Below are 16,375 nucleotides of genomic sequence, written 5' to 3'. Positions count from 1 at the left end.
TAAAAATCCTTTATGAGCTCTCCCATGGCTTGAGGCCAATTCATATTTTTCTTTGAGGCATTGGATGTAGAAGTTTTGACTTTGTTGTCTTTTTCTGAGTTTGTGTTTTGATCTTCCCTGTCACCATAGTAGCTTTCTGTAGTAAGGATCTTTTTCTGTTTGGTGTGCTCATTTTCCTAGCCTATTTCTTGACTTTTAACTCTATGCTAAAGTGGGGTTCTGCTTCTAGAGTGGAGGGGGCACTGCCTCAAGCTTTGGGTTTTTTTTGTGTGTGTGTGTGTGTGTGTGTGTGTGTGTGTGTGTAGCTGTTTTCAGAGATGATTCTGGGAACCTGTAAATTTTCAGTTCTTCAAAGGTGGCATGATATAAGTAGAGGTGTTTACTATTCTCCTGGCCTATGCTCTGGTCTGTGAATTACCACAAGCACTCTTTTCTGCCCTGGAGCTGTGATTAGGACCCCAGCTCCCTTGCAGCTGCAAGCTCTGGTGTGCTAGTGCTTCTCACGCTGTGACAGAGATGCAGGACTGTGACCCAGATCCAGATATGGGCAATGGAACAGAGTCCTGCCTCTGGTGCCAACAAAGGGACCCTTGTAATCTCCTAACCAGTTGTCTTGACTCCCTTACCATCTGTGGGTTGAGAGGTCTGGAAACTGCCACTGCTGCTACTGATTCAGTTGCCTCCAAGGACTACTGTTGGTTTGCTGGGCTAAGGCCTATGCTGGACTGCACTCCACTCTCACCCCAGCGCAACAGATCTTTCCTGCTGACTTTATAAGTTGTCTTGGGCTGGAAATTTTTTCATCTCATACTCTTGTGGGTTCTGCCGCTCTAGAATTTGTTTTGAGGTATTATTCAAAGTTGTTTGGAGGGGTTTTGGGGAGAACTCAGCGGAATCCCTGGGTCTCAGGGGAGTCTATCTACCATCTTGGGTCCACCACCCTCACCCGTTTCAAGAAATCTTAAGATAAAACTGCCCAGATGTCTTAGAACCAGAGAGCAAAGTGGAAATAGAAAGAATCCACTAGTCACCTCTTGAAAGAAACCCTAAAATGAAAACTCCCCAAAATGTTATAACCTAAAGCTTTCAGGTCAAAGAAAAAATACTGCAAAATCAGCTAGAAAGAAAGAATAAAAAGTACTTGGGAGTCACAGGATCACACACAATTTAACAGTCAAAGAAGTAGAGAGCTTGGATTACAATATTGCAGAAGACAAAAGATATAGCCTTATGGCCAAGAATAACTTATCCAGCAAATTGAGTATAACCCTACAAGAGAAAAAAATATATACCTTTCATGAAATAGGGGACTTCCAAGTATTCCTGATGGCAAGACCAGGGCTATGTGTAAACTCTGAAGTGTTTAGACATGAGTCAAGAGAAATGTAAAGAGGTAAACATAGACAATCATAAGGGACTAAACAAGGATAAATTGCTTGCATTATTATTTGGGTATTGAGATAATACATGTTAACCATCTGACCGTCATCAGGAATCACAGAGGGAGTCTAATTAGAAATGGCTTTATTATGTCTTGATGATCTTAGAAGAATGAAAAGGGAAGGAAAAGTAAATACAGTAGAGGTGGAAAGGGAGAGGAAGGTTAGGGACATGTAGCTCACATAATCAATGTGTGTGAGTAGAAGCCCATACAAACAAGGAAAAAGGGGTGGGGAGAGCAGCTGACATTTGAACCTCGCTTATGTGAATTGGTCAATAGATGGAAGACTACATACACATACACACATGCAGCTGGTACAGAAATACTTTTCACTCAACAAGGAAATAGGGAAAGAGGAGAAAAAAGAATTAGAGGGAAGGTAGATTAAGGGATAAGGGCAGTTAGGTGGTATAGTGGGTAGAGTGCTGGGCCTGGAGTCAGGAAGACCTGAATTCAAATGTAGCCTCAGACCTGTACTACCTGTGTGACCCTGGGCAAGTCACTTAACCTTGTTTGGCTCAGTTTCCTCATCTATAAATGAGCTGAAGAAGGAAATGGCAAACCACTTTACACAAGAAAATCCCCAAAAGGGGTCATGAAGAGTCAGACATGACTGAAAATGAGTAAACAACAACAAAAGATTAAGGGATGAGATTATTCCTAAGCAAACTCTAAATGTGAATATACAAAAATATTCATAGTTCTTTTTGAGGTGGCAAAGAATTGGAAACTGAAGAGTACCCATCAATTGGGGAATAGCAGAACAACTTACAGTATAAAGTTTGATGCAATAACATTTGTGTTGTAAAAAATGATGTAGAGGATGGTTTCAGAGAAACCTGAAAAGACTTGTGTGATCTGATGCAAAGTGAAATGAGCAGACCCAGGAGAATAATTTATGCAATGACAACAATAGCGTAAGGGCAAACAACTTTGAAAGAAATAGGAACTCTTATCAGTGTAATGACCAGCCATGATTTCAGAAGACTAGGATGAAACATGCGACTCAATTCCCTTTAGAGAGGTGAAACATTCAGAATGCAAAATGAGACAATTTTTTTTTTGTTTTGGACATGGCTAATGTAGAAATTTGTTTTGCTTATTTGTTAAAAAGCTTTTTTCTTTCTTTTTCAATGTGGGGTGTGTGGATGGGAGGGAAAGAAGGTAGATGTTTGCTATTGAAAAAAATTTTTTTAAAGAAGAGAATATAAAGAAAATAAATTTGAGGACCTTAAGATGGGTCAGAGTAATAGAAAGAAAGTGAGAGGAGTCTGTGGGAAAAGACTAGGATCAATTTACACTAAGCAAAACTAATCTCAGGGCTTAATTGTGAACTTAAAAGAGGTAGAAAAAGGGTGGGGAGAATCAGTATAAAAGAATTAAATGGCAGAAAAGAAAAAAACCTGCCAATAATAAACTAAATGTAAGTGGTTTAAACTTCCTAGTAAAAATGAAAGAATACAAAACTCAGCAATTTGATGCATATAAGAAACACATTAAAAACATAAAGACAGTAAAAATGAAGGACCGGAACAAAAAAAGCAGCAGTTTTTTGAAAAAAAAAAATAACACAACAAGTAGCATGGTATATTTCACACTGTCACTTAGTATGCTTACAACTGATTATGATACATTCTAATGGAGGTGATGGCATAACAGATAAATTGGCATATAGGAGATAAATACGGAACACATGAAAGGTAGCCTTAGAGGGAAAGCATGGCTAGAGGGACCAGGAAAGTCTTCCTGGAGGAGGTGGCATTTGAACTGAGTCTTAAATGAAGCAGGGATTCTAAGATGTGGTGATTAGGAGGGAAAGCATTCCAGGCAAGGGGAATAGCCAGCATAAAAGTACAGGGCCAGGATGTGGAGAAACAGCAAATGGGCCAGTAAGGATAGACTGTAGCAGACATGGGGAGTGTAATTTACAAGAATACTGGAATAAGGTTCCACTGGGCCAGGTTGTGAAGAACTTTAAATGACAAACAAAGGATTTTATATTTGATCCTAGAGGTAATAGGGAGCCAACAGAGTATGTTGAGTAGGGGAGTGATATGTCTGACCAGTGCTTTAAGGAAAATAACTGTGGCAACTACATGGAAGATAGAGTGGGGAGAGACTTGAGGCAGGAAGACCAACCAATAGGCTATTACAATATTTCTGGTGAGAGGTAATTAGGGTGGTGGCTGTGAGAATGGAGTGAAAGGGATGCATGTGAGAGAAGAAATCTTCAAAACATATAGGTATGGAAGGGCCTTTTAAAAATATGACCAAAAGGGGCAGCTAGGTGGTGCAGTGGATAGAGCACCGGCCCTGGAGTCAGGAGGACCTGAATTCAAATGCATTCTCAGACCAGATACTTGACACTAGCTGTGTGACTCTGGACAAGTCACTTAACCCCAATTGTCTCACCCCCCCCAAAAAAAAGGACCAAAAGCATATATCTTAAACCATAGATTAGTATTACTTGCAGTGAAGATGCACTTACAGCTTTCTCTCAACAAATACAAGGTTGCCAAATCAAGGTTGCCTTGTCTCCCTATTGTTTTTGGCATTGTTCAAAATGATTAACAGCCTCAGTGAAGTACGTTTCAAAATCTGTAAAAATCATTAGCATTTCTGCATAGTACTAACAAAAACTGGTAGAAAATACTAGGAAAAAACCCATTGAAAATATCTACAAAATGCATACACACACTATCTGAGTATTTGCTTGCCAAGACACTTGGGATTTATGTAAATACAACTATAAAACACTTGTTAAAGAAATAAAGGAAGACAAATGGAAAGATAGTAGATTTTTATGTTTGGACAATGTAATAAAAATATAACATAATTAAAAATGACACTACCTGAATTATTTTACAGATTTAGCACTAAGCCAACCAAATTACCAATTTTATCATAGAATTAGACAAAATGATAACAAAATTCATTGGAAGGAAGAAAAAGCCTAGAATCTCAAGGAAAGTAATGAAGAAAAGTGGGGAAAAGTAGGCATGTATTACCAAATCTCAATCTCTTAAACTCAAGCAGTAATCATCAAAACTATTTTGAATTGGTTAAAAACAGAAAAATACACAGTGGGTTAGACAAGATAAGCAACACCAATCCAAACCATTACAACGAGTGTCTCCTGGGCACCAATTACATGCAAAGGCATTGTGCTAGATAATGGGAATACAAAGACAAAATGAAAAATAATCCCTGGACACAAGGAGTTTATGTCTACCGGAGGGTGGGAGGGAGAATACAACATTTAAACAAATAAATACATATACATAGTAATTTGAGGAGTAAGGAGGGACTACTAACAATAAGGGGATCAAGAAAAGCTTCCCATAGGAGATGGCATATGAGCTGAACCCTGAAGGAAGCTAGAAATTGATTCTAACAGATGGAGGTGATGAGGAAGTGCATTCTAGGAATGGTGGACATTCTAGAGTCTAGAAGTGAGAGATGAAGTTCTGAGTTTGAGAAACAGCAGGTAGGTCTATTAGGCTAGACTGTAGACTATGAAGGAGAGGTGACACATTAAGCTTGGAAAGGTAAACTAGAGCCATCACCCACAAGTGTTCCACTTCCATGTTCATGAATCCTGAAATTCCTTTATCACAATCCTTTATCATTCCATCTTTCCTATGCCTCAGGGTCCCTAATCTTGTTCTTTGCCCTCATCATGACCTCCAATCCCTCTACCTTTCAGTACTTTCCCAGGCTATTACCCCTGCACTAGCTACACTCTCCTCCCTTTCCTAACCCATTAGTGGACCAATTTAACTCTACACTATCCTTTACTTTGAATGTCCTATTGCAAATCATGCCTCACCAAACCCCAAGCCCAGATTATTTTTTGCCATCTACCTCCTTCATTGATATTTATTTGCTGCTGAATGGAGCTGGAGGAAATCATGAAACTATGCTGATACTACTATATAAACTACACAAAATTTATATTATCTAATTATAATATCTTTATTATAATATCTATTATCTGCTACAAATTTATGTTATCTAATTTCAACGAGGCCCTTACTACAGCAAGGTTGTTCTTTTTCTCCCTGATTCACCATCTTACTCTCTACAGTAGCTGTTCTAAAACTTGTCATTTCACCTCAAGTCCCTCTGTTGTTACTCCTTCCCCACCATCTCAGGACCTCACCTTACACTTAAGTGAAAAAAGAGGCCATTCACTGAGAGCTCTGTCTTCTCTCTTCTTTATTTCACATCACTTAAGACATCTTTCCCCCCATCTCCTTCATTTCAATCTTGGATGTAGAGATGGCAGTTCTCCTTGATAAGACTAACTGCTCTACAAAGACCCTTGATTCCATTCCCTTACATCTTTTCCAACAGATGGCTTCCACTATCACACTCCCAGTGTTTTATCTTCAGTCTTGTCCATTACCAGTTACACTGGCCTTACTTGCTATTCCTCACACGTAACAGTCCTTCTCCTGTTTCTGTACTTTTGATGTATCCTCCGCATGCCTGGAACACTCTCCTAATCTAGGGAGGAACACCCCTCCCTTTTTTAGTTTCCTTGTCTTCCTTTAAGACTCAGCTCAAATCCCACTTTTTACAAGAGGCCTTTCCTAATCCTACCAGCTGTTAGTACCAGTTATCTCTCCTCTATAACTAGTTGTACATGTATGTACCTGGTTAGTTACATATTAAAATGTGACCTCCTTGGGGGCAGGAGTTGCTTTTGCCTTTTTTTTTTTGTATCTCCAGCATTTAGCACAATGCCTAGGATATACTAAGTGCTTAGTAAGTAGTTAAAAAGGTTGATTATTAGCTTTTTTTTTTCCCCAGTGTGTCAGTTTGTTGAAATTAGATGATAACTTACCTCCACTTTGGAGATTCTTGAAATGTGTGACCACAGACATGGTGACACGTCTTGCTATCCAGTTGATTTCAGATGGACCCAGTTCATAATCAGCAAAAGTAATGACTTCAAATGTTTTCAAAGTTTCTATTTTATCTGCCCTTGGAAATGTTTTGTTTTCCCACTTTTCAAGTAAATTATAATCTTCATTTCCATGAGACACTGGATTTTCATGGTTTTTGAATTCTTTTTCACTGGCATATTGGAGTCTTTTTTCCCATGTTCTAAGCAAATTACTTCCCTTGTCCTTTTGGCCTATAGATTGTGAGGAAACAGTGGATAACGATTGTGACTTTGGTATAAAAAATGGCTTGATTGTCTCTACATTGCTTCCTCTTGCATGTGCCTGGGTTCCTCCTAGGCCATAACAAGACAGAACAGTGTTGACAATATTTTCAGCAGCAAGACATATTTTTAGTGGACTAACAGTTGTACAGATATTCTTTGGCTCAATATCTTGTTTTAGTTGTTCACAGTGAAATGTTCTTGGTTCCTCCTCATCCTCTTCCAGGTCTACAAATGGCATAATTTCTTTCAATACCACATTAACAGGTTCATTGTTTTTCTTGAACAATTTTTCTAAGACACTCCCTTCTGGAAGAGAACTCTCTTGTTGCATTGGATCTTGTTCAAAATAGTTAAAATTGCATCTCCTTGAGGATTTATTTTGCCCTTCTCTTCCACTAGAGCTTGGTCCTGGTTCTGATTCAGGCCTGCCCACTGTGCCTGAAGTTTCAGAGGTGTCTCCTGCAGAGTATCTGGCATGTGAGGTAAGATTAGATGAATTCCTATTATATTTTCCTACGTCTTTCTCTGAAAAAATCACCGTACCAGGCACTTGAAAAGGTGGAAGGCTTTCCTGAATAATGACTTCTTTTAATTTGCTATTGGACATTTTCATGGCAGCTGCCACTTCAACTCGGTGAACGGTATAAGTATTTTCAGCTCCTCGAACTGGGCTTTCCTTAGGCATATTTTCCAGCACAGAATCACTAAAATGAACACACTGATCCATTAAGTTACTAATGATTTCACTTGCTACCATGTTTTCTTCTAAGATGTTAATTGGAGATGGTTCCACTTGGCTGATTTCTTTGTCTAATTTGCACTTAATTATACTTAACATGTCACTAACAGTATTAATTGCATAAGTACGCAGTTGTGAATGGAATGAATGAACCTGAAAAAGTGTTTTTTGTATGTTTTCTTTTGTGATAATACTACTTAACTTTGATTCATCAGGAAAATAATTCAGTGGTTGTAATTTTGGCAGTATTCTTCTATTAAGTGGTCTCTGTTGGGCAGGATAAAAATTTTCAATAGGTATTTTCATAATTTCAGAAAATTCATACTTAGAGATATGCTTAAATTGCAAATCTACAAATGCTTCCAACGTATGTAACACGTTCTCAACAATCTCTCTAGCAACTCTGCTATTAGAACTCAAAGAGATCTGATCCTTCAGTTTTGTACTGTGGGAAGGTACATTGCTCAAGAGCTGTCCACTTGGGGAAAAATATTTAGTCCTAGAATTAATCTGTTCTTTTTTTCTTGCTAGAGTTTCCTTATTATCAGGAATGGGCATCTCAGTCAAAAAACACAATTGTAATTTTTCAAATAGCATTTCAACAATTTCTCTGCCAAACAAATTAATTTGTGCTTTGGAATCATCAACACTAGCAGGTGTTCTTTTAAAATTTTTACAGAAAATGCTTTCACAAGCCTCAATAGGAGGCATCTTTAGGAGGGAAACAGAACATTCTAACACTTTCACTTTTATTAAGATTTCACTCAAGACATTTTCGGCCACCATTAGTAGCTTATCTTTTTCATTTTCCATGTCATTTGACTCTGTTTGCCATTTATCAAACATTTTCTTAAAAATGCCTTCTTTAGGAAAAATTTGTTCTAGCTGTGAAGAAACATTCTCCAAGAAAAAACAGGCCTGAGGTTTGGAAAAAGACTCTGTACCTAACTTCCGTTCTAGAAATTTGACATCTTCCAAGTGTGCAGATTTAATCTGATAAGTGAAGTTACTTGAATTGGAGGAATACAATCCTTGCAAAACTGTATTAACTAGTTCACTTGCTGCTGTGATTTTGTCAGAATTTGGTAAACTTCCTATGTCGATCATCATTTTACTGCATTTCACCCTTTGGAATTCATTTACAATGGTTTCTAGGATGTTACTCACTATATCTTTGGCATAGTTTTTTAGCTCCCATATAGGCAACTTTGCTTGCAAGGGGGAGGTTTTGGCATCTCCTGTTGATAAGACATGTGAAAAGCTAAGGAGAGACTTGGAACAACTTCCTCTCCATGCAACTTTTTCTTCTATGGGTATTTTGGCCTTCCCTTTCCCCTTAGAATTACCAGATATTGCCTGGGATTTTGTCTTACATTTTTGCAGTGAGCTGAGTTTCAAGGTTGTTTTTAAACTGTTCCTAAGACCTGGCTTGGGGCTGGTTTTAGCCACATGTTGCTGGGAAGATGGGAGACCATCAGATGGAACATCAGGGGAAGAGTATTCTTCTAGGTTCAAGGAAGCAAAAGATATGATCTTATTAAGAACCATTTGCACCAGATCTTCACCCATTCTTAATGGAGAACAGTGCAATAAAGTGTCTTCCAACAACATATTTTTAACACTAGAATGAGGACACGTTCGAGGCATTAAGGCCTGAGAAGGTTCACTCCTTTTTTCTGACAGTTTAGATACACTGAAACAGGGTGTTTTTGCCACCAATATATCTTTATTGCCAGTTGCAGTCACTTCTCTCTCTGTTTCACCATTCTCATATATGGATGTCACAACAAGAGAGTACATTTTGCCAAATACACTATCAACTATGTCATTTGCTAAAATACTATTATTGGACTGAAAAGATTTTTTGGGAACCCCATTTGGTGTTTTCATTTTTGATTCAGGCATAAGGTGAGAGAGTTCATTAAAAGGAGGTAAATGGCTAATGTCTTCTGTTATTCGTTGATTCACCTTATTTAAAACATCTTCAACTGTGCTGAATATTGGGGCAGTTTCTTCTTGTCTGGACTCACCATTTCTCATAAATATTTCCTCCAAAACTGTTCTCTGACTTTCATTTTCAGAATTCAATGAGCTTTGTTTCAATGGATATTTTGAAAGAAGAGATATTTCAGTGTTTTTATTCTGTCTGTTTTCCAATAGCACTTCATTTTGCATAGCTATTTGGAGTTTTGATAAAGATGACCCTTCTTTTAAAGATCTTTTATCACCAAACGTCTTTAATAGGTTGTTTACAATTTCACTCGCTATGATATTTTCTTGAAATGAAGCATTATTTGAATAAGAACACATCTTTTGCATCTCTGTGTCTAAGTCATTTTTGATAATTGTTAACACAGCACTAGCAATTATGTCAGCATACTCCCTAAGATTGGTTTGTGACAGGTGACTTGTAGATGCAGTTTTTTCTTTGTAACTGGCTAATGAAGTATCTCTGAGATTCTGGCCAAGAAGAGCTTTGGTCGTAGTTAATTTTAAGGCCTTCATATTTGACTGGACTTGACCTGGTACAAGAAAGTGATCTTCATTCTGTAGGTGACTGGAAAGTTCAGTGACAGCAAAGGATTTTTCTTTAGTCTGTGAATCAATGCTAATTAATGAGTCTACTCTTTTTGTAGCAAAAGATTCTAATCTATTCAGAATGTTTTTAGTAATATAGTCAGCATTTTCTTTACATGGGTCAAAAAGAGATTGATTGGCATCATCTGCCTTTGCTACTGGCATTTGCTTATCATCATCATGAGGAGATTTCACCCTTACGACCTTGGTCTTTTTCTTTCCTACAGTGGAAGGACCACTTCTTATTTTTTCTTCTGTTATGTCCCTAAAAATGGGAGGCTCACTTTCTGTTTTTGGAATTGCATCACAAAGGGGCTTCAGTGGTAAATGTGCCGAAATAGGCTCCTTTAGATTTCTGCCAACCATAACAGCAGAACTGAGGTTCTGAAGCACTATGTTCACCATATCATTAGCAATCATGATAACATCTGATTTAGGAATTGAGAGTTTTGGGCTACTGTCATTTGTACATTCAGTTGCCACTTCAGGGCTTGCTGCTGGATGTTTAGCTCCTACATTATCCTGATGAAGAATGGTTGGGGAAAGTGGAACATGATTCTGATCCAATTTTTTTTTACAAATGTCACTTAAAATATTTTCAATAATACCTTGTATTTGAAATTGGAGTTCTTTTCGATATTCTGCTTTATTAAACAGTTTTTCTGCAATGCCTTCTTGCAGACCTGAACTATTATCTTTCTCCAGTTTATTTTTATCAGATTTGCCTTTGGTAGATACAATATCTAAAACAGTATTAACAACCTCACTTGCAATATTTTCAGACAAAACAATGTTATGAGTTGCTATAGGACTTTTCAATTCTTTGTCTAGCTCTTGTTTGATTCCTTGCAAGATCTTCCTAGCCACTTCTGTTGCATACTTATTTAGTTTAGAGATAGACAAGTGACATGCTGAGGTCATATTTTCTGGTCTACTAAGATCCATTGAGGGATAAGAAATTTCCTCATTAGGAGAATGGACTTCTTTTGTAGGTAATAACTCTTTGCTTAATGATGTAAGTTCTTGGGGTGTAGGTAAAACTCTTGAGGTGGTAAAGCTAACTGGAGGATAAAAGAGAGATTTGACTTTAGAAATAGCAAAAGATTCCAAATTGCTTATGACTGTTTGTACAATATCTTCCACTACATTGACCTTACTCAGTCTCTCAACATTGAAGGAGGAATGCAGCTGATGTGATTCTCTATTCAGTGTTGTCGGATACACAGATGTCTTTCTTTGATTACTTTGTTCATGAAAAGGAGCATTGGCTGAAAATGTGATAGTTTTACACCTACTTTTGTTTGTATTTCTGTCTGCCCTGGCAGCAGAGTAAAGCTTTTGAAATACAGTCTTAACAATGTCATCTGTGACAATAGTTACATCTGCTTCAGACACCAAAGTGCCCATAGTTTTATCCATGAATGGAATGAATGTTTTGGTGACAGGTTGCTCTGCAGAGTGAGAAATGCCACACAAATGGGAATGGGAGAGAGAAAGTATGTTCAATTGATTGTGGAAAATTTCATTTAAAACATTTCGTATGATTGGCATTACAGGTGACTTCTGTGGTTCTTTCAGTTCCACCTCAATTTTTTTAAAGGTTTTTTCTAAAACCTGTTGCTTAACAGTGTCCTCCTTATCCTCATCACCTGGTGGCTCTCCCTTTTCCTCTGCTTGTTCAGAGTCTTCCAAAAATGCATCTGATTCAGTGCCTCCAGGAAGAAAATTGCCATAGACTGGCTTATATCGGTAATATTCAATACCTCTCTCTTCAGACTCAGATTCTTGAAATATTTCTGGAGACACAGCATCTAAAATTAAATTGACTAGATTTTTGATCACCACTTTTTCCTGAGTTGGATTGCTGACTTTTGCCTCAGAATCTGATGGGTTTCCATTTAATTCTGCCTGAATAGCCTTCAAAATGGCACTTGATACCTTTTTGGCATTTATCTGTAGAGTAGACTGCAGATGATCATCGTGAGTTTCCACTTTGGTTGATGTACTAGCTTGTGGTGACATCCAGCCACAGTTTTCACTTCTTGTAGTACCTCTAGACCACAAATTTAAATTGGCAAAGCCCTCTAATTTGTTAAAAACAGTTTTAAGAATATCTGAAGCCACTGTTTTCAGATTATTTCTATGTATACTTGCTCTCCTAGAAGGATCAGCATTTTTCATCTTATGGCTAGACTCCTCTTCACTGCCTTCCTGGATAGTATCAGATACCATATAAGACATTTCATCTGTGCACTTGGCCACTTCTTCCACCACTACAGTAGGATATAGGCCGTCCTCATCTAGATCATTTGAGATTTTCGTAACTTCAAAATTGAGAGGTTTGTGATCCATCTCAGAACATAATTTTTCAAGGATGTCTTCAAGAATGACATTAGAAACTACCTGAATATTAGAATGTAATGCTGGAGTTGCTTTCAAACTCTCGTCACTACACTCTTGATGAATAGATAAATGACTCAGACTAGGGAGCAGAGGTTCTCCCATCATTTTGTTCAACATTTCAAATAATGTATTACCAATTCTTTCTAACACTTGAGTTCTGGCTGCCTCATTGACATTTTCCCCACTAAATACCCTATGTAGAGCGCAAGAAATAATTGGACATTTTTGAGATTGAAAAGGAACCTTCACTTGAATACTAGAGGAACGACAGGCAGTTGGTTTTTTATGTTGCCAACTTGTTGATTGCCTTTGTACATCAACATAATCAGTTTCATCAAAAGTATCAGGCATTGGCATGTCTGATGGAAAGACAGGATTCTTTTTCTCAGTACTTCTACCAGATAACATCTCACAAATGCATGTTACTAATGAACTTGCCATAACATCATCATTGAGATTTGATACAACAGATTCCAGTTCTTTCTCAGAGAGAGGAAAATTATCTCCCTCTGCAAAGGTTATGGGGGGCTCAGGCTCCATGACATTTTTTTTCTTCTTTTTGACTTCCAATTCACTGCGAATAGCACCTAAAACAATGTTCACAACTTTGGTTGTATAAGCACTAAGTTGTGATCGAAGTTTTGAGGGCGAAAACAGTTTTGAGTGTGAAGGAGCAGGTGTTTGGTCTCTGCTTGGAGGTCTCTGGAAAATTGAAGTCGTTCCATAGTGCTCTGGCCTAAAGCACTTTTGCAATTTTGGAAAAGCAAATAATTTCAGCTTTTTAAAGATTGTGTGGATGATCTTGTCACGAACATCATCAGCTTCAGGTGTTGCTTCAGTTGCTGGAGATTCAAGCCAAGGAGGTCGTGCTTGCTCTATATTGAATAGAGATTTCATCTTCTTGTCACTCTCAAACCATATTTGCAGTGGCTCTCTGGACACCAATGGGGTAGTCTGATGAATTTCATATATTTCTTTGATCTCAGGGGGAGTATCTGGAGCATCTACAGAGGACTGATAAAGTGAGGTAGTACTGGTATCTTTGTTAACATCTGAAATTGGACAAGATGAAGCTGTTTGAAGTATTTTTAACACCGCATCTGTCATGTCATTAGCCACTACATTGATTTCTGATGTTGAGAACATCTCATTCCTAACTTGGTCCGTCCATTCTTCAGGGGATAATCCATGAGGCATTCCAGAGGCAAAAGATGAAGTTTCTTTAACATCTGTATAGCTGAACTGACTAGGGGGCATGGTTATCATTTCTCTGAGCATGTCAGTTAAAATGTCTGTAACAATATTTTCTGATGCTTTCTGTATTTGATATTTTTCATCCTGGCTGAAACCTGACATTTGTTTTTTTGGCTTTATTTCTTCTGCAAGCTTGTCTTCACTTGAAGAAGTTTGTAATTCAGACTGTACTCCCCACTCACGAAATGCTACTTTGCCACGGGAAGCAGACTTTGTAGGTGATTTGACTTTTCTCTTGTGTCCAAGACCAGTAACTTCCCTCTCAAACTGTTCTTTCATAGCTTGTTCTTGCAACAGTGTTTTCTGATCTCTGACAGATGACACAAGGACACTTTCCACCATTTTGTCTATTTCTTCATTATAATCTTCTGAATAAAAGACCATGCCAGGAACATTAACAGGTGGAAGTGGTTTTCCAGACCTTGGACCAATCTTTGACACTGTTGTACCTGTGAGCCTATATTCTTCCTTAAAAAGAGTAGGGCTTTTCATTCTGGGATGTTTACTTTGACTAATGTCTATTTGCACTTCTTCTTCTTCTTCTTCTTCCTCATTCAGTTCAGTGAAGGTATCATCAAGTAGCTGCAGGACTATTATGGTTTCTTCAGATGCAATTAGTCTCTCATTGTCAAGTTCAGTTTGTATATAACCCAGTATGGTGCTGATTGCTTCTTCAACATAACCAACCACAGAAGATTGTGAAAAAATATTCGACATTAAGTTCTGGATTTCTTCTTTTACAACTACACTAGCAACATCGGATTCAGTACAATGAACAGACATGGGCACAGGCATAGGCATAGTAGGCATAGGCGTAGTAGGCATAGGCATAGACATAGGCATAGCCATAGGCATAGGCATGGCCACTGTGCTAGTACTGACTTGGGTGGATACCTCACTGCACTTTTTGGGTGACTTTTCAACGTCTTGTTTCTCAACAGTGACTTCTGTTGCTTCTGTTTCATTTTGCTGAGACAAGTTACTTTTCTTGGAAGCTGCAAACGTCATCAACTTTTCTAAAATAACATGCACCATGTCCTCTGCAATGTCACACATTGGTTCCAGAGAACCGCAGACTGTTGCTTTAGAAGGCTTTTCTGGTTTGCTAATAAAATGTTCTTCACTGGGAAATAAATCTGGTTTGAAGGTGACTGACAGGTCTTCTTGTGAAAAGATCTCAATGCATTTTTTTTCCACTGCAGACTGCAGCTTATCAAGCATATTTTCAACAATATCTGCAGCTACCGAGGACACATCCACATTGGAGAGCACACTGGCTTTGCCAGTTTCAAGATGGTCAACAAAAACTTCAGCTGTAACAGCAGAGAGAGAGGGAATTGCTTGAGCTAAATCAGATAGTATTTCTTGAAAAATGTTTTCCAAAATCAATTCTGTTTCTTCTTTTAGGTGACATTTAAAATTAACAAAAATGTTTTTTAACTCCTTCATCTCAGTAATAGGTTTTTCTTTTTCTTTTGGGGAATCAGTAGGTATTTCTTCTGTTTCTGTAGTAGCATCCTTCTTCTCACCTACTTCAACTGAAGATAAAAGTTGACTGTCAGACTTACAGCTCCTTACCTTGGGGACATCATAGCTCATTCCCATCTTGTTATACTTAAATTGAGCCACTGTCTGTCCCTTCTTTTTGGAATATGTTCCTTTCAGGATGGTGGTTTCAATTTGGGTCGGTCTTGATATTTTTGTTACTATGGGCTGCCCTTCTGGAACTGTAGGCAAGTTTACTGTCTTTGAGCTGACATCTGTACAACTGATCTTTTCAGCTGTGGCTGCAGAATAAGCTCTGTATGCAAATTCATCACTGCAAGTACTACAGAAACTTGAGCTACCCGACGAGAGAACTGAATCATCAGATAGTGGATATATATTTGTACGCAATCTTTCTTCATACATTGTGATGGCTGGATATAAAATACTGGTCACTGTAGCTACAACCCAAGTCATTACATTTTGAAGTATGCTATTTAATTCTTCAGCAGATATCTGCAGAGAAAGCAGATGGGGATGGATAGAGAAAACATTCACGGGCTTCATGTGTACAAAGCGACTTACCTTGCACACTCCTTATCACAGAAGGCACACTAGATGAAGCTAGAATAAATTCACAGTTTAGAAAAGGATTCAGTCTGAAGAGAATCATGGGAGAGGAACTCTAGAGTCTGGACTCAAGTTAGCTCTACTTGCATTTTTTAAAATGAATCTTCCTGTTAAGTAATCTATGATTTCTATTCTGTAGCGTAGTGGAAAGATTACTGAACTTGAGAGTCTGATAACCTGTGTATCTTCTACTAACTGGGTAACTTCTCTGAGCCTCAGTTTCCTTATTTTCAAAATGGGGATGATAATCTTGAACCATCCCTTGCAGGGCTGTTGTAAGGCTCAAAATAAATGACATGTGCAAAAACACTTTGTAAATTTAGAGGTGCCATACAAATATGATCATTACCCAGAATGCCTCCACTAAAGTCCTCCTTCTTGGTTCAGAGGTAACCCTGGGTCCTCAAAGACCATAACAGCAGAGTACCAGCTCTGGCAGGTCTTACTGAGCTAGAAGGTTTCAAGTACTGGCCAGTGATGGGCCGTATGGCTGCTGTTCAAGGACCAGCCTGACCAAGTTCAGAGATACTCATCGCCAAGAGATCAACTGCTTGGTGAATAGATTTGGGCTACAAGCAACTCAGGAAATCATCTACTAAAGTGTGAGAAAGCTGTAAACTGGCATGGATGACGGGAGTACTCAAACAGGTGAAATTACAATTCATTCAAA

The 16,375-nt window shown here is 38.2% G+C and overlaps 1 protein-coding gene across 1 annotated transcript; it reads right to left on the bottom strand.

Annotated features, from left to right (window-relative positions):
- Nucleotides 1–4,395: 4,395 nt before the first annotated feature.
- FSIP2 (fibrous sheath interacting protein 2) lies at nt 4,396–15,642 on the bottom strand. Its single transcript, XM_078148048.1, has one exon. It carries the CDS (start codon nt 15,640–15,642, stop codon nt 6,220–6,222), a length of 9,423 nt encoding a protein of 3,140 aa, XP_078004174.1. The 3' UTR covers nt 4,396–6,219.
- Between the last annotated feature and the right edge of the window lie 733 nt (nt 15,643–16,375).

Source organism: Phascolarctos cinereus, unplaced genomic scaffold (genome assembly GCF_003287225.1).
Source record: "Phascolarctos cinereus isolate Bilbo 61053 unplaced genomic scaffold, phaCin_HiC Scaffold_8;HRSCAF=390, whole genome shotgun sequence".
NCBI classification, from domain to species: domain Eukaryota; kingdom Metazoa; phylum Chordata; class Mammalia; order Diprotodontia; family Phascolarctidae; genus Phascolarctos; species Phascolarctos cinereus.
The sequence above is the reverse complement of the archived record's forward strand: the minus strand, read 5'-3'. Positions and strand labels throughout refer to the sequence as shown.

Coding starts and splice junctions, on each gene's coding strand:
- FSIP2 (XM_078148048.1), bottom strand. CDS start 15,642: ATGAAGCCCGTGAATGTTTTCTCTATCCATCCCCATCTGCTTTCTCTG.